Source organism: Somniosus microcephalus, chromosome 5 (genome assembly GCF_052327205.1).
Source record: "Somniosus microcephalus isolate GS21.2 chromosome 5, FLI_Smic_1.0, whole genome shotgun sequence".
Taxonomy (NCBI): domain Eukaryota; kingdom Metazoa; phylum Chordata; class Chondrichthyes; order Squaliformes; family Somniosidae; genus Somniosus; species Somniosus microcephalus.
Window position 1 is genome coordinate 13,295,488 of NC_140991.1, and position 26,635 is coordinate 13,322,122.

At 47.1% G+C, this 26,635-nt stretch overlaps 1 protein-coding gene across 7 annotated transcripts in view; it reads right to left on the minus strand.

Annotated features, from left to right (window-relative positions):
• The window catches only part of LOC147116896 (uncharacterized), a 298,183-nt gene that overhangs the window by 191,589 nt on the left and 79,959 nt on the right, over positions 1–26,635 (minus strand). For all 7 annotated transcript variants that reach the window (XM_085987101.1, XM_085987106.1, XM_085987105.1 and 4 more), the window contains exon 5: positions 11,470–11,589. In XM_085987101.1, the coding sequence (XP_085843227.1) occupies positions 11,470–11,589 (120 nt within the window). The remainder of the gene's footprint in view (positions 1–11,469; positions 11,590–26,635) is intronic.

Consider the following 26,635-nt stretch of genomic DNA (forward strand, 5'->3'; position numbering starts at 1 on the left):
TATAAAGTTGTGGAACTCAGTTCTCTGTTATTCTCACCTGAAAAGATAGTTGAAGGAACATCACAACTATGTCAATTGGCAAATGGCCAGCGTGAAACGTGCTACCTATGGGCTATTTGGTGATTGGGGAGAGCAGGAAATCCGACGGAATGGCTGCTGCTTCAATGTAGCCTGCACTACCTTAAAGGGGAGGTGCTTTTTCTTGGTGACAGATAGCAGAGAGCGATATTGTGCAGCAGCAGGCAGGATACTTAGACCAGGATCCCCAGATTCTCAGATGCATGGGCAGGGATGCTCATCAACCTAATGAGCAGCAGGAAGGAGGTACTGTTCCCCTCCCATGGGCAATGGCGCCAAGACAAATTAGTCACCAGGCATGAAGAATGGTGGTAGAGCAGTATTTTCACCAGGCCCTGTCTACAGTGCTCAAAAAATGTAGTGATCTAACCAGGACTACCAATCCTTTCCTTACCCATTTCCCTTGCCTCTCCTTAACACAGCACGGAACACATCACTGCACCTCCTTTCTGCTTTCCCTCACTTTCAAAACCTGCTATTTCCCTCACAACTACTTCCTCCTCTTGGCCACACATGCTGCTCCTTCCTGTCATCAAGCACGGTATGCTAAGATACCTCAAACACTTTGAAAACCCTTTAAATGGACACATTTTAACATAGAAACATAGAAAAATAGGAGCAGGAGTAGGCCATTTGGCCTTTCGATTCAATATGATCATGGCTGATCCTCTATCTCAATACCATAACCCGCTCTCTCCCCATACCCCTTGATGCTTTTGTGTCTGGAAATCTATCTATCACCTCCTTAAATATATTCAGTGACTTGGCCTCCACGGCCTTCTGTGGTAGAGAATTCCATAGGTTCACCACCCTCTGAGTGAAGAAATTTCTCATCTCAGTCCTAAATGTCCTACCCCATATCCTGAAACTGTGACCCCTCATTCTAGATCCCCCAGCCAGGGGAAACATTCTCCCTGCATCCAGTCTGTCTAGCCCTGTCAGAATTCTATACGTTTCAATGAAATCCCCTCTCATTCTTCTAAACTCTAGTAAATACAGGCCTAGTCGACCCAATCTGTCCTAATACGACAGCCCTGCCATCCCAGGAATTAGTCTGGTGAACCTTCGCTGCATTTCTGTACTCAAATCCTCTTGCAATGAAGGCCAACATACCATTTGCCTTCCTAACTGCTTGCTGCACCTGCATGTTTGCTTTCAGTGACTGGTGTACAAGGACACCCAGGTCCCTTTGTACATCAACATTTCCCAATCTATCGCCATTTAAATAATACTCTGCCTTTCTGTTTTTCCTACTAAAGTGGATAACTTCACATTTATCTACGTTATACTGCATCTGCTATGTATTTGCCCACTCACTCAACTTGTCTAAATCGCCTTGAAGCCTCTTTGCAACCTCCTCACAACTCACAATCCCACCTAGTTTCGTGTCGTCAGCAAACTTGGAAATATTACATTTGGTTCCTTCATCCAAATCATTAATATATAATGGCCCAGTAATTCCTCTCCCAACGCGTGAGTACGGATGGGGTACTCACGCGTGTGCCCGGAGGAATTGTCGGTTTTCAGCATGCACAGCGCATGCGGGGAAAACCGGCATTTCCTCTCCTCTGACCCAAGGGGTTAAGAGGCTGAACGTGTGCGACTACACAGGCAGCGCGTGCGACTTGGATTTCCTTTATTTTTAGAGAGTTGCGCATGTGTAAAGGCCTCCGGTTTTTACGCATTGAAAAACCACACGTAAGTACTTAGTTTTACAGGTAAGTGGTCTATTAATACAATTTATACATTTTTTTTCCACAGGTTTATTATTTTTAAAGAATTTACAGTAAGGTAAGTTTAGTTTTAGTCCCGATTTTTTATACAATAATTTTTTTCAAATTTTAAAATTATTGTTTGAAATAGTTTATTACGGTTATTTATGGTTCATTTAAGTAGTGCAATGTTTTTTTAAATTTTCTTTCAAGTTTAAGTAGTGTTTTGGGGCCAGGAGTTTTCATGAGTTTGACATCTCTTACTGTCAAACTCATGAATGAACTTTTGCAACCTCCCATTGGTTGCCCTGTGCTCACGTGATCCCAGCTGGCTCATCACACTAAGTACGCCGTTGGGTCATGCACGCACAGCGCGGCAGGACCTCAAGCGGGCCAGTGAGAGGAAATGCAATGCGGTCCAGGATTGAAATGTCAGCGCGCCGGGTAAGTGCACATCGGGGGCTTGCACGCGCGGCAAGCTCCCGATCCTAATTTCAGGGCCATTGTGAATAGCTGCTGCCCAAGCACTGATCCCTGCGGTACCCCACAAGTCACCGCCTGCCACCCCGAAAAAGACTCATTTATTCCTACTCTCTGTTTCCTGTCTGTTAACCAATTTTCAATCCATGCCAGTATATTACCCCTAATCCCATGTGCTTTAATTTTGCACACTAACCTCTTATGTGGGGCTTTATCAAAGGCCTTCTGAAAATCCAAATACACCACAGCCACTGGTTCTCCCTTATCTATTCTACCAGTTACATCCTCAAAAAACTCCAGTAGGTTTGTCAAACATGATTTCCCTTTCATAAATCCATGTTGACTTTGTCTAATCCCGTTGACATTTTCTAAGTGTCCTGTTATCACATCCTTTATAATAGGCTCTAGCATTTTCCCTACTACTGATATTAGGCTAACCTGTAGGGGTTGCAAAATTTCCCCTATTTTCCCTGAAGATTTGAAAATATTGGTCCACATCGTGGACGAAGAATTGGGTGAAGGGACTTGTCTACAATGTTTGAAAAATGTGCCAGAACCGCAAAAGACTGTTCGGAGATGGAAAGAACGTGGACAACACGGGAGTCGTGGAGCTCTGTGGAAAATATTCACACATTCGAAGACAGTACTTTATTAATAATATCGTTCCCTGGAGTTTGGGCAATCACAAAAGGTTTTAAAATGGCCACAGAAAGCATTGGCCAAGAACCGTGGGGTTTGGAAAGCCTGTACAGCTTGTAATGTTGTCTGTGTGAAAAAGTGGGCAGAGACAGGGGCTGTGAGTCAGACCTGCCAATCAAAGGGAGGTTTCCTTCAGAAGCACTTGAAGTTTTTTATTTACATAAGAGATTAGCCCACTTGAGAATTGACCGCAAGACAATCGATTTGAAACTGCTATGTTGACACAGCCATTCAGAACTACTCAGACACACAATGAGAGACTAAAACCCTGGAATGGACTTTTGAAAGGCTACAGTTTAAGCAATGAATGGGTTTTTAAATCACCCAGCATTGGACTATAGGGCTGTTGCATTTCTCTTTTGTTTTAGCCCAGGTGTACTCCGGGAGTGGGCGGGAACATTTCGGCTCCATAGTGCAGACACACAACCCAGTCCAACCACTTTGAGTTAGCCAATCACAGCTTTTCTCTTGTGAATTGGAACTTTTTGGGCGTGAATTTTCCAGACAGGCAAACAGCAGAGGGGGGAGGGGGCTCACAAGGTATATAAGATAGCTGCTGAGAAGCTATCACTCTCTTTACTTCCTGGGATCACAGGTGAGCCTCTCTCTCTCTCTCACTTCGCTGGACCACATGTGAGCAGAGTTTCTGACTCCTCAGCAAAGCAACCTAGTAAGGAGTTAAGGGATGGTAATTAAGGGGATATTGCGAAGATTGTTTAATGAACATTGTAGCTACTTACCCCTCGTTTTTGCCGTCTGTTTTCCCCCATTTAAGCAATTTTACTGTAATTACTGTGCTCGTGTGGTATGGTTTAATATTTGATTATAGTTTCTTTAGTTTAATAAAAGTTTGACTTTCTCACATAAAAACCACTTGTTCATTTTAATATATCATTAATTATAAGTCCTCTTGTCAGAACTGGAAGGTGGGGTAGCGATTCGAAACCGCTGTTTGAAAATTGGTTTATTGGAAATTGGTCAGAGTGCAGGCAAAGCTGCCTGACCAGGTAAATTACCTTAAATCAGTTAAAAGACACCCCCCTTACAAAATGGCGACCACGGCAGGACAAGAGGCCGTTCTTGATATGATAAGTGGTCTGGATCTGAAGAAAGCATCAGCTCTTGTTTCTCTCGTTGTTTTCAGTATGTTGGTAGCCCTGCGGATGTTAGCAGCAGCGTGTAGGCTGACCTATCATGGTATAGGTGGCTGGGTTAAGAAGGGTGAGAAGAGGGTGCAGGAGGAGGTTGAAGAGGCCAAGAATTGGGAGTCCCAGCTTGAAAAATGCCAGGCGGAGGTAGAACGCCTCAGAGAGGTGTATGAGGCCAGAGCTAGTGGAATGAGGGTGCGGGAGAATGCACGCCTCACACTAGAGGTCACGAAATGCCAGGCATTTATAGAGCACCTTGTGCAGGAAGTCACAGAGGCAAGGGACTGTGAGATGAGGCTACAGGAGGAAATCGCACACCTCACCCAAGAAGCTAGCGAGGGAAAAAGCCATGCAAGGAATGAGATAGAATTCCTAAAGTACCAAATCATAGAAGCAAAGAGGAGTGAGATGTGACTGCGGGAAGAGAATGCCCGCCTCACCTCAGAAGTAACAGAGCAGGAGGAGAAGGTTAGGGAGGTAAAGGCAGCTTATAAGCTGGCCTGGGACCTAAGGATTGAGGAAATAGATCATGGCCCCTGTAGAGCAGGTCCAGTAGCAGAAATCCGGGACAAGGGAGGCACACAGGGGATAGTTTTGGCCCCAGACCAAAGGCAGGTCCAAGTCCAAAATTCCCCATTTAAAGCCACCCGGGTAAGAGAACATGAGTTTGCCCACCAGACAAGTTCAAGTTCACCGCCTGTAAAGACAGGCACTGTGGCTTGTTTTAAGGGTAAAGTTGTCCAGCCCACAAATTGGGACACTTCCCGACCCCAGTGGGACCCTAAATCAAACCAAAGTTTAAATTTGGAAAGGTTATGTGGCTTAGAAATGGAGAAACAGCAGCCTGGGATCAGAAATCAGCAGGCTGCTGCCCATCCATTCACAGATCGCTTGGAGACTGCCCGCGCATGCGCAGTCGCTGGTCTGGAGCCGGGAATCCCCCAGTCGTCTGAGCAGAAGGTTCGAGCAGGCGCAGTCGTGCGCCTGAGGGGAGGGTTTTGCCAGGATCAGGTTCGCGCAAGCGCGGTTCCACAGCACGTACCCCCAGCGGATTTTCTTAACTTTTCCCGCACAGGCGCAGTCGAGCGCCTAAGGGAAAAGGTTCCCCAACACCGGGTTCATGCAGGCGCAGTCACGGACTCGGAACTCCGAGAGGCCCTTACTCAGTTTTCCCGTGCAGGCGCGGTCGCGCGCCCGAGGGGAGAGTTTTGCGAACAGGAGGTTCGCGCAGGCGCAGTCACGAACCCGGAACACCCAGCGACTCCTTTCCTCTGTGAGGCCGAGCGCGCAAGCGCAGTTGGCTGTTTAAAGATCCCCGCTTCCCAGAACAGACGCGCAGGCGCAGAAGCCTGCTTGGTAAACCCAGCGGTTCTTCCAACCTTTTTTAAAGAGACCGAACGCGCAGGCGCAGTTGCCTGCACTAGTGTAGCAGTTCCCCAGCCCTGTAAAGTGCTTGTTCGCGCAGGCGCAGTCACCTGCGGCACCCCAGCGCCTCTTCCTAAGTTTTCCCGCGCAGGCGCAGACGCCTGTTTGAAGCCAGAGGCTTCACAGCCTCTGCAGCAGGACTCCGAGGAGGAGGTCTGTGCATGCGCAGTTGCCGGCGGGACCACAGCGGCTCTTTTTCAGGAGGTTTGTGCAGGCGCACTCGCCTGTTTAAAGGGACCAGCTTCCCAGCCAGCCTCTAGAATGGTTTTCCCCATGATGTGGGACCCTGGGGGGGGGGCAGGGATAGCAATCCCTCTTGCAGGAGACAAAGGGAGGGAGCTGACACCAGGTTTTAAACATGGGGAGGAAAATTTCCAGCCACCAGCAGCGGGTGGTGAGAGTATACCTGCCCCCAGCACAGGAGTGGGCAGGGAAGAGCAGACAAACCCAGAGAGAGATTTGCACCGGCAGGCTGCCAGGTACATTATACAGTGCGGGCTATTTGGACATGGGGAGAAGGTTCCCAGCCAGCTGGGGCTGTGACCCAAGCTCAGGGTCCGCCATCCAATGTTTCCCCCATAGAGACACCCCTCAGAAGGTCTCAGCGGGTGCCCCAGCCTAAGAAAGCATGGTCACCCACTTTACAGTGGAGTAGGGTGGTCTCCCGAGCCAGGGAGAAGCCAGAGAACAGAGGCCCCCACTCAACAGCCATAAGCTGCGAGGGACCAGAGACAGGAGGCAGTCCAGCTTCGCTGCAGCCGGCAGCAATCTGCGACAGTGCCGGAGATTAGCCTGGCCGTCCGGAGATGGGCGGCATCTGTATTATAGCTTTGGTGTGAATATAGCGTGCTTTTAAGGTGTATTTTAAGTTTTGTTGACATAACTAGTTTTAAGTTTAAGTTTAAAGAGTTTAAGTTTCCATGTGTGCCAAATGTTTGCATTTTGGTCCGAGGTCGAGGGACTTGACCATTTCTCCACCTAAGGCAGCAGGTCAGTGAGACCTGGCTGCATGTCCTTTTAAGTTTTGCAGGAGATTGGAAAATGAAGCAGCCATGTTCGCCCAGCCCGAGCTGGGCATCGAATGAAGATATGGAGACAGAATGTTGGGGATCACCTCGCCACTGGACGAATCCAGGAGACATGCAGCGATCTTCAGGAAAAACCGGACAGGGTCCGGAGGAACTTGCCTACTCCTCCTACGGGGAGGAGATGTCCCCAGCTGGGTGGGGCACGGCCCCCAACCCAGCACTATCCTGACCGAAGTTCACTTGCGGGAGACCTCGCTGTTGAGGAGTCACGATGGGGATGCGCGGGCGCCTTGTGATAGGGACGCGTTCCTCGGGGGTGGGTGGTGATGGCCCGGGAAAGATCGCATAGGGAGGGGGACGCCCAAGAGTCACGTGGGTGCGGTCGGGGGAGGGAGGAACTCACCCGGGGGCCCACGGGCAAACAGGGTAAGTGTGGCTGGGAAGGATGAGTGAGTGGCCAGATCTGGGTGGGGTCAGGGAGAGCCGCCACACAGGCACCCATCATTTTCTGCAGCCAGTCAAGGGAAGACGGGAGGGGGAGGGACTGGGAGTCACGGTCCCATACTCCCCAGTCTCGGTCTGTGCCAAGGTCATTTTAAACGTATGGGGTACCCCGCCTCCACAAAAGGACAAGGGAACGACTCGGGGCTGGCGGAGCAGGCTGGTCTGTAAATCCATTCTGCCTGTTTTAAAGTTTAAGACAATCAAAGGGGGGTGGAAGGTACTTTTACTGCCCGGGTGGGAGGAGCAATACCCACTCGAATTTCGCAACCCATCATCGGCACGTGATGGTCAGGGTTTCATTTAAGCATGTTGTTTCAAATGTTTAATGTTTTTTTGTATCTTGTGTTACAGCCCCAAGTTGAGCAGAGGTGGAGGATCCTCTCCGTGCTTGGGATCATTTTGTGACAACTCCAAGTTGAGCAGAGGCGTAGGACCCTCTCTGTGCTTGGGATCATTTTGATTACATTTTGTAAAAAGTTATAATGTAAAAGGTGTTTGTAAATTTGGTTTACATTGTATAATTTTACAAGCGTGTAGGTGTATGAGACCCCTTATTGAAAACTGATGTATCTGTAAGATGCCTACCGTACCACGGTTTTCTCGAATTTTAGGGGAAAGGACGGTTCGGGGGATCAGTGGCAGATAGCTGTTAGTTAAATACAGGGGACGGTTGTTTGTGAGGGGGTCTGAAAATTTTGCTCACTCCTTCGAGTTGACACTACAAGCAAGTTGGGAGTATCAAAAGGGAGGAATGTAGGGATTGCAAAATTTCCCCTATTTTCCCTGAAGATTTGAAAATATTGGTCCACATCGTGGACGAAGAATTGGGTGATGGGACTTGTCTACAATGTTTGAAAAATGTGCCAGAACCGCAAAAGACTGTTCGGAGATGGAAAGAACGTGGACAACACGGGAGTCGTGGAGCTCTGTGGAAAATATTCACACATCCGAAGACAGTACTTTATTAATAATATCGTTCCCTAGAGTTTGGGCAATCACAAAAGGTTTTAAAATGGCCACAGAAAGCATTGACCAAGAACCGTGGGGTTTGGAAAGCCTGTACAGCTTGTAATGTTGTCTGTGTGAAAAAGTGGGCAGAGACAGGGGCTGTGAGTCAGACCTGCCAATCAAAGGGAGGTTTCCTTCAGAAGCACTTGAAGTTGTTTATTTACATAAGAGATTAGCCCACTTGAGAATTGACCGCAAGACAATCGATTTGAAACTGCTATGTTGACACAGCCATTCAGAACTACTCAGACACACAATGAGAGACTAAAACCCTGGAATGGACTTTTGAAAGGCTACAGTTTAAGCAATGAATGGGTTTTTAAATCACCCAGCATTGGACTATAGGGCTGTTGCATTTCTCTTTTGTTTTAGCCCAGGTGTACTCCGGAAGTGGGCGGGAACATTTCGGCTCCATAGTGCAGACACACAACCCAGTCCAACCACTTTGAGTTAGCCAATCACAGCTTTTCTCTTGTGAATTGGAACTTTTTGGGCGTGAATTTTCCAGACAGGCAAACAGCAGAGGGGGGAGGGGGCTCACAAGGTATATAAGATAGCTGCTGAGAAGCTATCGCTCTCTTTACTTCCTGGGATCACAGGTGAGCTTCTCTCTCTCTCTCACTTCGCTGGACCACATGTGAGCAGAGTTTCTGACTCCTCAGCAAAGCAACCTAGTAAGGAGTTAAGGGATGGTAATTAAGGGGATATTGCTAAGATTGTTTAATGAACATTGTAGCTACTTACCCCTCGTTTTTGCCGTCTGTTTTCCCCCATTTAAGCAATTTTACTGTAATTACTGTGCTCGTGTGGTATGGTTTAATATTTGATTATAGTTTCTTTAGTTTAATAAAAGTTTGACTTTCTCACATAAAAACCACTTGTTCATTTTAATATATCATTAATTATAAGTCCTCTTGTCAGAACTGGAAGGTGGGGTAGCGATTCGAAACCGCTGTTTGAAAATTGGTTTATTGGAAATTGGTCAGAGTGCAGGCAAAGCTGCCTGACCAGGTAAATTACCTTAAATCAGTTAAAAGATGCCCCCCTTACAAACCGGTCTGTAGTTCCCTGTTTTCTCTCTCCCTCCTTTTTTAAATAGTACGGTTACATTTGCCACCCTCCAATCTGCAGGAACTGTTCCATAATCTATAGAGTTTTGGAAGATGACAACCAATACATCCACTATTTCCATGGCTACCTCTTTTAGTACTCTGGGATGCGGATTATCAGGCCCTGGGGATTTATCGGCTTTCAGTCCCATTAATTTCTCCAGCACTATTTTTTTTATAAATACTAATTTCCTTTAATTCCTCGTGCTCACTAGACCCTTGGTTCCCTAGCATTTCTGGGAAGTTATTTGTGTCCTCTTCCATGAAGACAGAACCAAAGTATTTGTTTAATTGCTCAGCCATTTCCTTGTTCCCCATTATAAATTCTCCCGCTTCTGACTGTAAGGGACCTACATTTGTCTTCACTAATCTTTTTCTTTTTACTTGTAGAAGCTTTTACAGTCCGCTTTTATGTTCCTTACAAGTTTACTCTCATACTCTATTTTTCTCCTCTTAATCAACCTCTTGGTCCTTATCCAACTTCTTGCAGGAGAAACTGGCACCCGAATGGAGGGAGAATATGAGAAGAGGAGCAGGACCTGCCCAAACTCACTGGAGGGCCAAATCATGTCCCAGTTCTACTCACCAAGACTGAGATGAAGTCTTTAGCGACCCAGCTTTTAAAAGAAATTTCCAAGACTGAGATCGGCAGGTTTTTATTCTTTAAGGATAACAAGGGATCAAAGGCAGGTATGATGTAAAGATCAGCCATGACATGATCTAATTGATTGGCAGAACAGGCTCAAGGGGCAAATGGCCTTCTCCTGCTCTTATGTGCCTATTAGAAAAGAGGTTAAGAGGTGAGGGAGTAAGAAACCTAATTCCAGAGCCTGTGGCCTAAAAATTCGGCTGATTTGCGCCTCCCTAAGAGGGCACTAACGGGGCGCAAAGCCACTAGCGCCTGGGTGTGCCATTGCCAATGCCTCCCGCGAAATTCAGAGGGAGGTTAGCGGCGGCGATAACGGTTAGCATCCTGCAGCACTGCGTCGCCAGTGATGACATCATCGCAGTGCACAGCGCCCCGCTCGTGCCCTAGCCACGATCCTCGGTAGCGCCCCCTGACTTACTGCTGGACGCTATGTCTGACGGGGTCAGGGGGGCCTACCTGCGGCCGGGGCGGCGCAAATTAAAGGGCAGGTGCCGGGTGGCCATTTTTGTTGCTGGCCACCTGCCAGCACCTGCCCCCTCTGCCATCCCCAGCCTCCTGTGAAGCCCTGAGTGCCGGCAGTGCTGTGATATTGACTTGCAGTGCCCCAAGAGGGAGGCAGGGCGCTTCAAGTAGCTCCCTCTTGGGGCACTACCGGTGAATTTCGGGCGCGGGGGGGGCGCTAACATATTCGGGGCGCTAAAAGTAGAGAAGTTAGTGCCCCAAAGGGGGCGCGACCCAATTTTATCTAAAAATAGAGCAGGGTACACACACTGGATTGAAGCAGCTCTGCTCCTATTGAACTTTGGACTGGCTGAATCCATTGATGTGATCATATGAGACTATGGCCAGGATTCTCCTCTTCACTGCAGAGTTTTGGCGAGACAGCATTTCCACTCACCCCTCCAAATTTGCCCCAACACCTCTGAAGTACCAGAAGAGGTCTCTCCCTGAATGGATGAACTTATGCCTTTCAATGCTGGTTCTTGGGGCCTACCGATTCCCATTCACCCCAGGAAGCAGTAGTAGCTGGGGTGAATGGCAGGGAAAGCGTTTGTGAACCTAGGCCCTGCAATCTTTCCACCATTCGCATGTGGCGGGTGAGGAAGTAGAGACCAACAGTAGGTCCCGGCAGTGGTTGGGGAGGGAAAGCCCAGTCAGGATGGTGAAGCAGTTATTGGCAGCACAGCTGAACTTTGACTCATTCTCTGCCAATTTCAGGTGGGATCGCAGAAGAGAATCCCGACCTATGGGTCCAGATGGCTAAAGAGGAAGCAGATGCCATTATCAACAGGTTGGGTGCTCTGGTCAAGATCAGCTTATCTAGTGGAGGCCTTACTGCAAAATTTACAGAATGATTGTCACCTACATGAAAATCCTGTTCTACAGTGTTTTAAAAACAGATAGAGCCATCAAGTTCTTCAATCAATGGGGGTGAAATTGGTCTTCACCAGTAGCGTGAAACAGGCTCATAGCGAATCAGCAGCCTGTTTCACACTGCACCTGATCTTCATTACCACTGACTGGTTTAAAACGAGTTGCTGATTCGCTATGATCCCGTTTCATGCGAATGGAATGGACCAATTTCACTGCCAAAGTCTTGCTGCATTTTCAATAACTCAATGATCTCACCTCTATTCCTGTTGTTCGATCGGAACCGTGTGTTGGCTGAAAGGGAACGTCTCCTTGCTCTGGCTGATCTGCCACGTGCTGCTGATGTACTAAAAGCGCCAGTGTGTCTTCTTCGCCGATCTGCCATTAGAAACAAAGTTCAAAGAACTTGATTGAGTTTTTTGATGAGCTAACAGAAAGGGTTGATGAGGGCAATGCAGTTGACGTGGTGTACATGGATTTCCAAAAGGCGTTTGATAAAGTGCCACATAATAAGCTTGCCAACAAAGTTGAAGCCCATGGAATAAAAGGGACAGTGGCAGCATGGATATGAAATTGGCTAAGTGACAGGAAACAGAGAGTAGTGGTGAACGGTTGTTTTTCGGACTGGAGGAAGGCACACAGTGGTGTTCCCCAGGGGTCGATATTTGGACCACTGCTTTTCTTGATATATATCAATGACTTGGACTTGGGTGTACAGGGCACAATTTCAAAATTTGCAGATGACACAAAACTTGGAAGTATAGTGAACAGTGAAGGAGGAGAGTGATAGACTTCAAGAAGACATAGACAGGCTGGTGAAATGGGCAGACACGTGACAGATGAAATTTAACGCAGAAAAGTGCGAAGTGATACATTTTGGTAGGAAGAATGAGGAGAGGCAATATAAACTAAAGGGTACAATTCTAAAGTGGGTGCATGAACAGAGAGACCTGGGGGTATATGTGCACAAATCATTGAAGGAGGCAGGGCAGGTTGAGAAAGCGGTTAAAAAAGCATACGGACCCTGGGCTTCATAAATAGAGGTATAGAGTACAAAAGCAAGGAAGTTATGATGAACCTTTATAAAACACTGGTTCGGCCTCAACTGGAGTATTGGCCCGTAATTTCCAATAGGAGGTTTTTTGTGTGTGGATGCTTTCTATCGGAAAGAAATCTACGCACTTACCTGAGGGCTCCCCGAGGTCCAGACTCTTCCGCTCCTGGGCCTCTCCACAGTCGAAATGCACAGGGCCCACGTATCCCAGGGGCGCAGGCAATTCACAAGTGTCCCTGGGATCACGTGGGCCAGGCGAGCCAATGAAAGAAGGGAATCTCCCTTCATACTTTTGACAGATAGATCTGTCAAAGGTATGAATGGAGATCACACCAAAAAGACACTAAAACATTAAAAAAAAAATTAAATCACGTTTTTAAAATGAGTAAAAATTACATTAAATTAAATAAAATATTTTAAACAAAAATTAAATTTTTTGAAAAAAATAATTGAAGTTTTTTACGGGGCTAGAAATAAACTTACCTTTTTTAAAAGTATTTTTATATTATAAATGAGTGGAAAAAAATATTTTTGTTACTTTTTTAAACTCTTATGCTGGTAAAAGCAGGCCTTACGCCTGCTTTTACCAGGCATAAGAATTCTAAGTGATTTCAGCGGGCGGAGGTTCTGCAGAAAGCGGAACTCTTCACCCACAGGGGTCCTTCTCCCGGGCAGGCGTCCGATCTGTCAAGAGCATTCATGACAGATCAGAAATGCCGGTTTTCAGCTTCGCATGCCTGAAACCGGCATTTCCGATATCCCTACGGGTGTGTACACAGCTCGTACACACCCGTAGGCATCAGAAAATACGGGCCATTGTGTCCAATTCTGGACACCACACTTTAGGAAGGATGCGAAGGCCTTAGAGGGGGTGCAGAAAAGATTTACGAGAATGGTTCCAGGGATGAGGGTCTTCTGTTATGTGTATAGATTCGAGAAGTTGGGGTTGTTCTCCTTGGAGCAGAGAAGGTTGAGAGGAGATTTGATAGAGGTATTCAAAATCATGAGGGGTCTGGACAGAGCAGATAGAAACTGTTCCCATTGGCAGAATGTTCGAGAACCAGAGGGCACAGATGCAAGGTGACTGGCAATAGAACCAAAGGCGACATGAGGGAAAACCTTTTTACGCAGCGAGTGATTAGGATCTAGAATTCACTGCCTGAAAGGGTGGTGGAGGCAGACTCAATCGTTGATTTCAAAAGGCAATTGGAAAAGTTCCTGAGGGAAAATATTTGCAGCGCTACGGGGAAAGGGCGGCAGAGTGGGACTAGCTAAAGTGCTCTTGCAAAGAGCTGGCACGGATTCGATGGGCTGAATGGTCTCCTTCTGTGCTGTAACCATTCTATGATTCTAAGATTCTATAATTCAGTTCAAACATATGTCAAAACTGTGTATCTCAGAATATTCCTTTCTGGCTCTAGGCACTCTTTCTGGGCTGTGTCTACATTATTTTTTACCTCTACATATCCAGAACAAGAAAAAGCTATCAAGCTCATCCATACTCACTCAACCCAATCTGTAGGCTGAGCTCATCTTGTGCATCAACCATCCTCTCCCTCCCAGCTGCTGGGAGAGGCAAAGAAACAGAGACTTGGGTAGAAGCGGGTGCACTAAACCCTCCTCCGATTCTGGCACACCAGCCTTTGCGCATGACTGTAGAACTGCTTCCCATCCCTGAGAGCGAGCAAGTTCTTTCACTATGACACTTTACGCACAACAGATGTTAGTCTCACTGCCTTTAATTTCCTGGGACACCCTTTTTTAAAGCTTGGTGTTATATTAGCGACTTTCCAATCCTCAAGCAACACTCCTGTTTCTTCCCAAAAGTTAATGGCAAGGACGTAATCAATTTGGCTAATCAAATGAAGTCTTTCCGTTTCTATTTAATATCAAAACCACTTAATTTCACCTTTGCAGCATCACCCACCTCTACCCCAGCTCACCCCACTGCCACTGAAACCCTGATTTATGCTTTTGTCATGTCTACATTTGATTTTTCCAATGCCTGACTTCCACCCTCCACAAAATCCAACTTGTCCAAAACTCTGCCACCTACACTCTGCCCTGCAGTAAATCCAACTTTACATCACTGAGCTGCGCCGGATCTCAGTTCCCCAGTGAGAGGTCCTCAAGATCAGGTAAGGGATTCCAAAAGGCCATTCCTTTGCTATTGCAATGGAGGAGGTGCAGCAGGAGAGGACCCCACAAAATGTGCAGAGTTTGCACTTACTGAACTGCCAATGGATAGATAAGACATCCACCTTGCCTCAGTGGTAGCACTGTCGCATCTGAGTCATAAGGCTGTGGGTTCACCCACTCCAGAACTGTGGCCGCAACTTTCAGAGGTAAGAACGGGTGGATTGGAGACGTGGGGGGGAAGTGAAAGTTGTAAAAATGTGAACCCCGACCCTAACCCACCCACTTTCACCTTTAACTCGGCGGGGGAGGGCGGGCTGCCAACCCGCTGCCAAGAGGCGGGTTGTCAATTATATATTATAATAATGAGGCCTGAAGCCTCTACTTTAACCTACTTTCCAGGTTTCACTGCAGGCGGCCGGGGATCCTGAGGCTCAGGATTCCCAGTGGCTGCAACAAGGCAGCCTCAACTTCGGGGAGCAATGCTCGTGGGCCGGGAGGAGCAGGAGTGCCCCCGGCTGGTAAGCCCTTAGCCCCCTGTTATTGCCCCATGGAGGCGCTAACGGGAGGCACAAAGGAGGCCAATTTCTCCCCCAATATATCTTCCTGATGCGCGTTGCCCAGAACTGAATGCAGTATTCTAAATGGGGTCTAACCAAAGTTTTATACAACTGTAACATAACTTCCATCCCTTTGAATTCCAGCACCCTTGAAATAATAGATAATATTTCATTAGCCTTTTTAGAAACTAACAGGTTTGATCTAATGGCCATAACGGAGACGTGGTTGCAAGGTTGGGAACTAAATATTCCAGGAGACATAACTTTTAGAAGGGATAGGCAAAATGGAAAAGGAGGAGGGGTAGCCCTGATAATAAAGTATGGGATAAAGACAGTAGAGGGAAAGGATCTTAGCTCTGAAAATCAAGAAGTAGAATCAGTTTGGGTGGAGCTAAGAAACAGCAAGGGGCAGAAAACATTGGTGGGGGTTGTTTATAGGCCCCCAAACAGTAGTTGTAATGTAGGGCAGAGTATAAATCAGGAAATTAGAGGCACCAGTAACAAGTGTAATACAGTAATCATGGGGGACTTTAATCTACATATAGGCCCAGAAATTCGGGTCGGGGGCTTCCGGTGGGTGTAAGCCCCCGACCTGCACTTACCTTGTGCGCCGGCAGTTGAGTTGTGGGTCCCCATGGAATTCCGCTCCGGGGCCTGCTCCAACTCCCGGCGCGCTGTGCTTGTGTGTCCCAGGGGCGTAGTTAGTGCGATGTGTCCCCTGGGATCACGTGAGCCATGGGCAGCCAATCGGAGGAGGGAAAAGCCCATTCATAAGATTGACAGGAAGACCTGTGAAAACTTATGAATACTACGGGCCCCAAAATAGCAGTAAACCTTCAAATAAATTTTAAAAAAAATCACACTTTTTAAATAAACTATAAATTACATTAAATAACTATTTTAAACAATAATTTAAATTTTTGAAAAAAATTATTTTATAAAAAAACAGGGCTAAAAATAAACTTACCTTGCTTTAAAGTATTTAAAAATAATAAACCTGTGGAAAAAATGTTTTAATTTTAATTAATTGACCACTTACCTTGTAAAAAGCAGGCCTTACGCCTGCTTTTTAAATGTATAAATCCTGCAGGCTTAACCTCGCGTGAAAACCTGCAAAAAAAACCTAAGTTCAAAGCGCACGCGCAGCCTCCCCTGCGCGCGCGTTCGACCTCTGAACCCCTTCGTTCAGAGGATCGGAAGTGCCGGTTTCCCGCGCATGCGCAGTGCATGCAGGAAACCGGCATTTCCATTCGGCCTACGGGTGAGTACCCCGTGCGTACTCACCTGGGGAGAGCCGAATTTCTGGGCCATTGACTGGGCAAACCAAATTTGCAGTAATAGTGTAGAGGACGAATTCATGGAATGTATGATAGTTTTCTAGATCAGTATGTTGAGGAACCAACTAGGGAACAGGCTATTTTAGATCTAGTATTGTGCAATGAGAAAGAGTTAATTAATAACCTTGTAGTAAAGAGGCCTTTTGGGAAGAGTGACCATAATATGATAGAATTTTATATTGAGTTTGAAAGTGATTTAGTTAAATCCAAAACTAGGGTCTTAAATCTAAACAAAGCAAACTGCCTACGTATGAGGTGCGAGTTGGCTAAGGTAGATTGGGAAACTACATTAAAAGATATGATGGTAGAGAAGCAATGGCTAGCATTTAAAGAATTAATACATAATTTACAACAAATATACAATCTTTAAGGCACAAAACCCCCACAGAAAAAGTGGTCCAACTGTGGCTAACAAGAGAAGTTAAATATAGTATTAGATCAAAGGAACAGGCTTATAATGTGCCCAAAAGAATATTAAGCCTGAGGTTTGGGAGGATTTTAGAATTCAGCAAAGGAGGAGTAAGAAATTGAAAGAGAAAGGGAAAATAGAATATGAGAATTGACTAGCGAGAGACATAAAAACAGACTGTTAAAGCTTCTATATGTAGCCAAGTGGGAAAATGCAGTGAATATTTAAGTCCACTAGATGGCGCGGTTCATTTTCCCCTTTAGAATTTGAGAAAAGGGTTATGGGTAAGGCCATGTGATGCCAAAGGAACCTCCCCTTTCTTCACAGCCTCCATTTTCTAGATCCAGCGTGGGGGGTGTGCTCAGGAGAGTTGGGCAAGCCACTGCCGTATTTTGTCGACTGTATTTTATGTATTTACAATTTCATCCTAAACCTAGACCCAAGTTATTAATACAGAATAAAAAACCCCAAAAACGAAAGTTCGTGTCCTGTGCTGCTCCATTTCGCCAGGCTACACATTTTGGTACCAGGAGTGGGGTCTGTTAGCTTGGAGTTTCTCAGGTTTGGGAAAGTTACATAAAATACGGCAGTGGGGGAAGAGCGGTGTGGTGCCAAGTGGACCTGGAGACGGACGGAGAGTGCTGCCTGGGGTTGCTAAGGAGGACCAGACCAGACAGACGGGATCCAGAGGGCGCCAGGACCAATCTGGGAGAGGACCCATCAAGGCACCGAGGAGGGACACCATTGGAGAAGAATCGTCGCAGCGGCCATCCCATTCAGTGACTGTCAGGGACTTGTGAACTGAGTCAAAATGTTAGACCCTCCTGAGGAGGCGGGTGGAGCTCACAATTTGGATGGTGAGGACAATACCTCGAGTGTGGGTGAGGGCAACCAGATAGATCAACTCAAGGCACAGATTTCAGAGTTGAAAAAAAACCATGACCAAGCAATGGCAATTATTGCCACTCTAGGTAATGGGGCAACCAAGTCATATGTGTATGTACCCAGAGAGCGTCAGATCCAACCATTCAGTGGTGAGGTATCTAAAGATAGTCGTTCAGTTGATGAGTTCATTGAAGAGGTTGAAAGTGTACTACGAGCTAGAGATCAGACTCCTGCAGAGCAGGTAGATTTCATTCGATCTTTGTTGAGGGGGGCAGCCCTACAGGAAATTAGGTTACGGTTGGGTGGAGAGTCTAAGCAGCCCAGTGACCTGTTCAGTTACCTAAGGGGGGCTTTCACCGAAAAACGCAGTGAGTCCCAGCTGTTAGAAACTTTCTATGGACGCAAGCAAGAAGAGGGTGAAGATTTCCGAGAATACTCACATGCACTCTCTCAGATTATTAGAACTTTGGTAAAGCAATCACCTGATGCTGTGCCGGACACAAAACGGGTTGTCAGAAACAGATTTGTTGATGGTGTTAGAGATCCCTCACTCCGGAGAGAGTTGCGCAAGTTTGTACGAGACAACCCCCAGTCTACCCTGTTCGATGTACGTGAGGAAGCTGTCTTATGGTCCTTAGAAGACCAGCCCTGTAGCACTAAAGTTGCAAAGAGCAAGAATGTAGTGTGTGACAGTACGGGGAGGGATCTTCAGTGTTCTGCCATTGGGGTACCAGGCAGCCAGGCTGTCACTTTACAGGATGTTCTTAAAGTGGTGGCGGAACAGGGTAAAGCTATCGGGGAACTAACAGAGGCAGTACGGGGTCTTGCTCTACAGAAGGAAAACACGGGTAATGACAAGGTTGGGAAACCTAGAGCCAAGCCAAAGTTCACTGATGAAGGTCAGCCTATTTGCTTTAAGTGCAACGGGGCGGGGCACATTGCCAAACAGTGTCCTCAGAAGCACGAGGTAGCAAACACATCCACCAATGCTGGCTGGGGTGCAGGAAAACTAACTCCCTCGATTGCCATGAGCCGGGCAATGCGAGGAAAACCTGCAGGCTCTCAGAACAGTACTGGTATTCGTGACAGATTTCTTGACCGTGCAGTAGGTAAATGTCCAGTAGTAGATCTCAAGATTGGGGGGGTTACTGCTAACTGTTTACTGGATACTGGGAGCCAAGTCAGCACTATTACTGAAGTTTTTTTCAGAGAGCACTTACTTGGGAGGGATGAGGATATGCTGCCTACAACCGGGTGGCTTAAGATCACTGCCGCCAACGGGTTGGACATTCCCTACTTGGGCTACCTTGAGTTAGACGTTGAAACTATGGGCATAACCTTACCCGAATGTGGTTTCCTGGTAGTCAAAGAGCATCAGCAGTCACAGCCTGCAGCACCAGGTCTTATTGGTATGAACATCATCAGCCGATGCAGACAACTAGTTCATGCTGAGTTTGACACTACTCTAGGGGGAAAGTTGGATTCAGATTGGAGGGAAGCATTTCAGCAAGTACAACAGTGTAACATCACTCCAAAGTCATCTTCTGTCCGTGTAGCTGGTAGGGGTGCTGTACATGTGCCTGCGTCTTCCATAGCTACAGTCTACGTAAAGGGACTTAAAACTCAGTCAGGTGGCAGCACTAAAATGCTGTTGGAGCCAGGTAACACACCATTGCCAGGTGGCCTGGTAGTTGTCCCCACTCTAGTTGAATCAAAGGGACATTTATTTCCAGTGCAGGTGGTAAATTTCTCTGAGGAGGATGTGTGGTTAAACCCCAGGACCAGGCTTGGTATTCCGACTCAGGCAGAGTGTGTAGACAAGGACTCCTGTGAGGTGCGATTTCAACGCATCTCCGCTGACACAGAGGAAGTAACTGTTGGCAGACAAGAAGGACAGATGACAGACAAAGACATTCAGTTGCTTTTGGACAAACTACACATAGGTGGCACACAGGGCCAACAAGCAGAGTTAGGTGCACTTTTAGCCAGGTATTCGGAAGTATTTGCTTTTAAGGATGAGGACCTAGGCTACACTGATAAAGTTGAGCATGAGATTAACTTGGTAGATGACGCACCAGTTACAGAGCCATACCGTCGTATCCCACCTACACTGTACAAAGAGGTGAGGGACCACATCACTAAGCTTTTAAGAAAGCGTGTCATCCAGGAGAGTAATAGTTCATACGCTTCACCCATAGTGGTAGTTCGTAAGACTGATGGAGACATACGACTATGTGTTGACTTTAGGAAACTAAACTCAAAAACCAGACGTGACGCATTTCCTTTGCCCCGCATTGACGAGAGTTTTGATGCCCTTCATGGTGCAAAGTTCTTCTCGACCATTGATCTTGCAAGTGGGTACCACCAGGTTGCTGTTCGTGAAAGTGACAGGCCTAAGACTGCTTTTACAACTCCTTTTGGCCTTTTTGAGTACCTCAGAATGCCTTTTGGTGTCTGTAATGGACCTGCGACTTTTCAACGACTTATGCAAGCGACTATGAGCGACTTAGTGTTCCTCATCCTATTAGTGTATTTAGATGACATCCTTGTGTTCTCTCAGACCTTCCCGGACCATTTAGAGAGGCTTGAGACAGCTCTAAGACGACTGAAAGAGACAGGGTTGAAAGTAAAGCTTGAAAAGTGTCACTTCCTGCAGCAGGAAGTCAGGTTCCTTGGGCATCAAATTTCAGGGGAGGGTATAGGGACAGATCCAGAGAAAATTGCCGCCGTAAAGAAGTGGCCGGTCCCCAGTACAGTCAAAGATCTGAGGTCATTTCTTGGTTTCTGTAGTTATTACAGGAGGTTCGTTGAGGATTTTTCTAAACGAGCTGGCCCTCTCCATGACGTAGTCAATGCATGCCTTAGGGAAGACAGCCCAGCAAAAGCAAAACGGTTGTTTGAAGGTTCATGGACAGCTGCGTGCCAAGCTGCTTTCGAACAGCTGAAAGAAAAGCTGATCAGTGCTCCAGTGTTAGGTTACGCAGATTTCACTCAGCCTTTTATTGTAGAGACGGATGCCAGTAACCTAGGATTAGGTGCCATCCTCCACCAGCAGCAGGGAGATAGGAAGAGAGTGATAGCATATGCCAGTAGGAGGCTCCGTAATGCTGAAAGAAATGACAGAAACTACAGCAGTATGAAACTAGAGCTCCTCGCCCTCAAATGGGCTGTTTCAGAGAAATTTCGAGGTTACCTTCTAGGTTCCAAGTTCACTGTCATAACAGATAACAACCCCCTGTGTCACCTTTCTACAGCTAAGTTAGGTGCTGTTGAGCAAAGATGGGTGGCTCAGTTAGCTGTTTTTGACTTTGACGTCAAGTACCGCCCAGGCCGCTGTAATGCAGCAGCAGATGCCCTCTCTAGGCAGCCGTTAGCAGGGGAGCCCGAGTCAGACAGTGGGGATGCGGACTATGATGGTTGTGTGGCCATATGTAATGTCACTCACAAGGGAACAGCTCTAGGACCAGACTTAGGGACAGCAGGAGTCAAGTGCTGTAAAGTCAGACAGATCCGTGTTTCGGACGCAGAAGAAAGTACTGAGCGTAGTGAGTTGCAGGGTAACACACCAACACTTCCCGGTTACTCTAAAGAGGAACTACGTAAGTTTCAGGACACAGACCCCACCCTCAGCGTGTTTAGGAAGTTTTGGGGTGAGCAGCGGAGGCCAACTTACAAGGAGAGGTCGCAGTTATCCAAGCTAGTATTATCCACGTTAAAGCAGTGGCCCCGTATTTGTGAGCAAGATGGTTTGTTGTACCGTGTAATCGAGGATGTCCATGTTGGTGAGTGTCACCAGCTACTACTGCCCTCTTGTTTGAAAGAAGTCGTGCTTGAAGGTGTGCATGATCGTATGGGCCATCAGGGAATAGAGCGCACACAGAACCTTTTGAGACAGAGATGTTTTTGGGTTGGGATGTATGGGGATGTGGAACAGTGGGTCAAGAAATGCGAGAGGTGTGTTTTGACAAAAATGCCCCACCCCAAGATACATGCCCCTATGAAATCATTTCTAGCCTCCCGGCCCCTTGAAGTAGTTGCTGTAGATTTCACCATGCTGGAACCGGCCTCCGATGGTCGTGAGAATGTGTTAGTGGTGACCGATGTTTTCACTAAATTCACACAAGCCTTCCCTACTCGGGACCAAAAGGCTGATACCACGGCAAAAGTCCTTCTCAAAGAGTGGTTCATGAAGTATGGGGTCCCAGAAAGATTGCATTCAGACAGAGGTCGAAATTTTGAGAGTGAAATCATTGCCGAGCTGTGTAAGCTTTATGGTGTAAAGAAAACCCGCACTACCCCACACCACCCAGAAGGAAATGCTCAATGTGAGAGATTCAACAGATCTTTACATGATCTTTTGCGTACACTGCCTCCAGAAAAGAAGCGCCGCTGGCCTGAGCACTTATCTGAGTTGGTGTATGCCTACAATGTAACACCCCATGCTACGACTGGCTACTCACCGTACTATCTGCTTTTCGGGGTTCATCCACACCTTCCTGTAGATGCTTTATTAGGTCAGGAGCAAGTGTTAGACAAGAAACATGAGTGGTTGGTTGTCCACCAAGAGCGTTTGAAGGAGGCACATGCAAGGGCAAGAGAGTACACTGAAAAGAAATCAGCTCAAAGAATTGAACTTAACAAAGACAAAGTGTACTGTCCAACCATTGAGGTGGGTCAGTTGGTATACTTACGACACAGGCCTTTGGGTAGGAACAAAATTCAGGATGCGTGGGGTCCTACTGTGTACAGAGTGGTGGAGGTACAGGGTACTACACATGCAGTTGAGCCTGTAGAGGGCGGTCCTTTAAAAAGGGTCCATAGAGTTAATCTTAGGCCATGTGTTACCCCTGTCCCTGAGCCTAGGCGGACGAGAACCAAGTCCCCTGTCACCGTACCCCCTGTCACTCTTTTGACAGAATCGTTGCCAGAGCCCTCTGATACTGAGTTTGTTGTGGTAGAGGAAGTCACCTATCCAGAGTTAACTCAGGAGGAAAAAGTAAACAATGATCCTGTTGGTAACGCCCAAGATGTACAGGAATCAGAGGCTGTTTCTGAGCCAGAGCATTCAGACCCTTCTGAGTGTGGGACTGAGGTTGAGGTACCCATTCCGGCTCCTCGCAGAACTAAAAGAGCCAATGCTGGGGTAAACCCTAACCCATACCATTTGCCTCAGTCAGCCTGTAATGCAGTCTCACTCAGTCCTGAGGTGTTCTCTCATGTTTTATCGAGTCTGGGTACTGCATTTTTTCGAGAAGCTGTAAAAGAAGTGAAAAACGGGTGCTAAGTCACCGAGGACGTTGACTTTAAAGCAGGGGAGAATGTAGCCAAGTGGGAAAATGCAGTGAATATTTAAGTCCACTAGATGGCGCGGTTCATTTTCCCCTTTAGAATTTGAGAAAAGGGTTATGGGTAAGGCCATGTGATGCCAAAGGAACCTCCCCTTTCTTCACAGCCTCCATTTTCTAGATCCAGCGTGGGGGGTGTGCTCAGGAGAGTTGGGCAAGCCACTGCCGTATTTTGTCGACTGTATTTTATGTATTTACAATTTCATCCTAAACCTAGACCCAAGTTATTAATACAGAATAAAAAACCCCAAAAACGAAAGTTCGTGTCCTGTGCTGCTCCATTTCGCCAGGCTACATATAGGTATGTAAAAAGGAAAAGAATAGCGAATGTGGGTCCCTTACAGGCTGAGACAGGAGAAATTATAATGGGAAATAAGGAAATGGCAAAGAAATTAAACAAATACTTTGGCCGCGATTTTGCCAGCGCTCAGAGGGCGGGTTCGGAGGCGGGTCAGCTGTTAAATTCGAATTGAATGACGGTGGGTTGGGAACCCGCCGCGATCCCACCTCCGTGTGAGTTTCCAAAGTGTCAGGTCCGCGATTTCAGAACAGACTTGACACCAAGCAGCGGTTGAGGGATTTAAGATAATTAACTCCTTGTTAAATGCTTGTTAACTGCTATTTCGACAGCCCTTTCCTATTTTTGCACATTTTCAACAGGTGTCATGACATTTGGAGATCACGTCAGGTGAGTATGTCGGGAGCACCAATGAGCTGATTAGTTCACAGATGCAGCTGCAGTATAAAAGCTGAACTCTCACATCTGTTTACTTTCAACTGCCAGAGGTTGCTGATTTCAGGATTTGGAAAACACATTTGATCTGTCTTCAGGCTGTAAGTGTGTGGTGTTAACTCTATATGCACTGTCACCTCCTTGGAATAACCTCTCGCCCCATTGACTGAATGCTTATAACATCTCATCCTCAACTGCCATATATAACAGCAGAATGAGAACGCTTTATACTCTCTCATCCTGGTCCTCAGAATTTGAAGTGGATCAGCCGCAGCACCAGCAGGACCAGGCACACCAGCAGCACCAACAACAAGAACGCCAACCTTCTCCTCAACCACCTGATGCTGCGTAGGGCAGCGGCCATCAGCGCAGGGCTGCACCATGCCACAGGAGGTACCCCCAGCACAGGGTTTACATGCAGAGGATGAGCGTCCTCAGCATGACTGAGCAGCAGTGCCAAAGGAGGCTGAGACTTTCGCGAGAGGTAGTCGCAGACATTTGTGCAATGCTCGATCAAGACCTGCAGCTCAGAGGAGCGGGTGGACACGCCTTACCAGTGGCGGTCAAAGTCACCACCGCCCTCAAATTCTTTGCATCTGGGTCCTTCCAGAGATCAGCAGCAGACATTAGTGGCATCTCACAGTAGGCCACCCACATATGCATCACGTGGGTCACCGGTGCCCTCTTTGCCAAGTCCGGCAATTACATCCACTTTTCCACTGATGAGGCAAGTGTTACCAAGCGGGCTCTAGACTTTGTCAATCTGGCTGGCTTCCCATGGGTGCAGGGCACACATATGGTCATCAGGGCACCCCAGCAGAACCCAGCAGTATTTGTCAACCGCAAGGGCTTCCACTCCCTTAATGTGTAGCTGGTGTGCAACCATAGGAAGAGCATCATGCACGTGTGCGCCAAGTTCCCTGGCAACTGTCATGACTCTTACATCCTGTGTCAGTCCACTGTCCCTCAGCTCTTCGCTCCGCCAAACAAACTTTCTGGCTGGCTCCTTGGAGACGAGGGCTATCCCCTGAAGATGTGCCTGATGACACCATTTAGGAGACCATCAAACAAGTCTGAGAAGTGTTACAATCAAAGCCAGATTTCCACCAGAAGTCTCAAAGAGCAAACAATAGGATTGCTCAAAAAATGCTTCAGATACCTGGACAGATCTGGTGGAGCCCTACAGTACGCACCAGCCAGGGTCTCAAGAATCATCGCTGTCTGCTGTGCCCTGCACAACATCGCACTGCAGCGAGGATTTGCGCTGGATGAGGAACAAGGCGCAGAGTGCACAGCCTCTTCAGAGGAGGAGGAGGAGGAGGAGCAGAATGAGGTCCCAGATGAGACATACCTGGAGCAGGCAGCTGATCCACTGCGACAAGCACCGCTGCCCATGATGCCAGGGATGGCCTGATCAATGCCAGATTCACCTACATTTATGCAGCACAGACATGTGGCTGCTACATGCACATGAAGGTTGCAATGACCACACTTCAACACCATAGAGCATCTCTACAATGATCTGTGCATTCCTTGCACTGTCACCACCATTACTGGGCACAAAAGGCGCCCTCACCCTTCACTGTGCCACTTCGAATCCTGACCACACATGTGGCAACGAGTTCAAACATTCACCGAACATTAATTTATTACAACAGTACAAAAGAACATAACTTTAACATTGATTTCTAGCAGAACACCCAAGTGAGTACTCTTGTGCCTATTTATGTGGCAGTTTTCTCTTATGCGTGCTTCTATGTGGTGCTACCCCTGTGACTTCAGCAGATGTAGAGGCAGCCTGCTCACTTCCCTACTGCGCCTGCTTAGATGCCTTTGGCGGTCGTCCTCTAGGTTTTGGAGCCTTTGAGGGCCCCGCCAAAATCTGTTCCCCCTGCGACTGCACACAGCCAGACTCGGCCATCACTGTTCGGGGAGGCATCTGGGGCAGTTTGAGCACTTGGAGAGGAGCCCCCACTTGCATGTCCCCTCCCACCATCATCCCTCTCATGGGCCACCCGCACTTCTCTGCTAGCAAGGAACTGGAGAGCACCTTGCTGCACATCAGTGGGGCCATGAGGACCCGTGTCTGTATTGACATTCCTCATAACGGGGACATCCACGAACCTTTGGTTCCTCTCCGCGATAGATGCCCATCTATCCTCCATAGCTGACCGTCTATTTAGAAGTGTTACCATGTTGTTCTGAGTCTGGTGATTTATGTCCTCCATGGAGGTTGCCATCCTTTCCATAATTTGGTAGGAATAATAGAAAAGCAGAGTATTTTTTAAATGGTGAGAGATTGGAAAATGTTGGTGTTCAGCGGGACCTGGGTGTCCTTGTAGACGAATCACTGAAAGTTAACATGCAGGTACAGCAAGCAATTAGGAAAGCAAATGGTATGTTGGCCTTTATTACAAGAGGATTTGAGTATAAGAGTAAAGACATCTTACTGCAATTATAAAGGGCCCTGGTGAGGCCACACCTCGAGTATTGTGTACAGTTTTGGTCTCCTTACCTAAGGAAAGATATACTTGCCATAGAGGGAGTGCAACGAAGATTCACAAGACTGGTTCCTGGGATGGGGGTGTTGTCCTATGAGGAGAGATTGAGTAGACTAGGCCTATATTCTCTAAAGTTTAGAAGAAAGGAGGGAGAGAGAAAATGTGGAACTACAGACCAGTAGCCTCACATCAGTAGTAGGGGAAATGCTAGAATCTATTATTAATGATGTGGTAACAGGGCAATTAGAAAATAATAATAGGATTAGGCAGAGTCAACATGGATTTATGAAAGGGAAATCATGTTTGACAAATTTGTTAGAGTTTTTTGAGGTTGTAACTAGCAGAATAGGTAAGGGGAACCAGTAGAGGTGGTGTATTTGAATTTTCAGAAGGCACTCGATAAGTTGCCACACAAGAGGTTATTAAATTAAATTAGGGTTCATGGGATTGGAGGTAATATACTA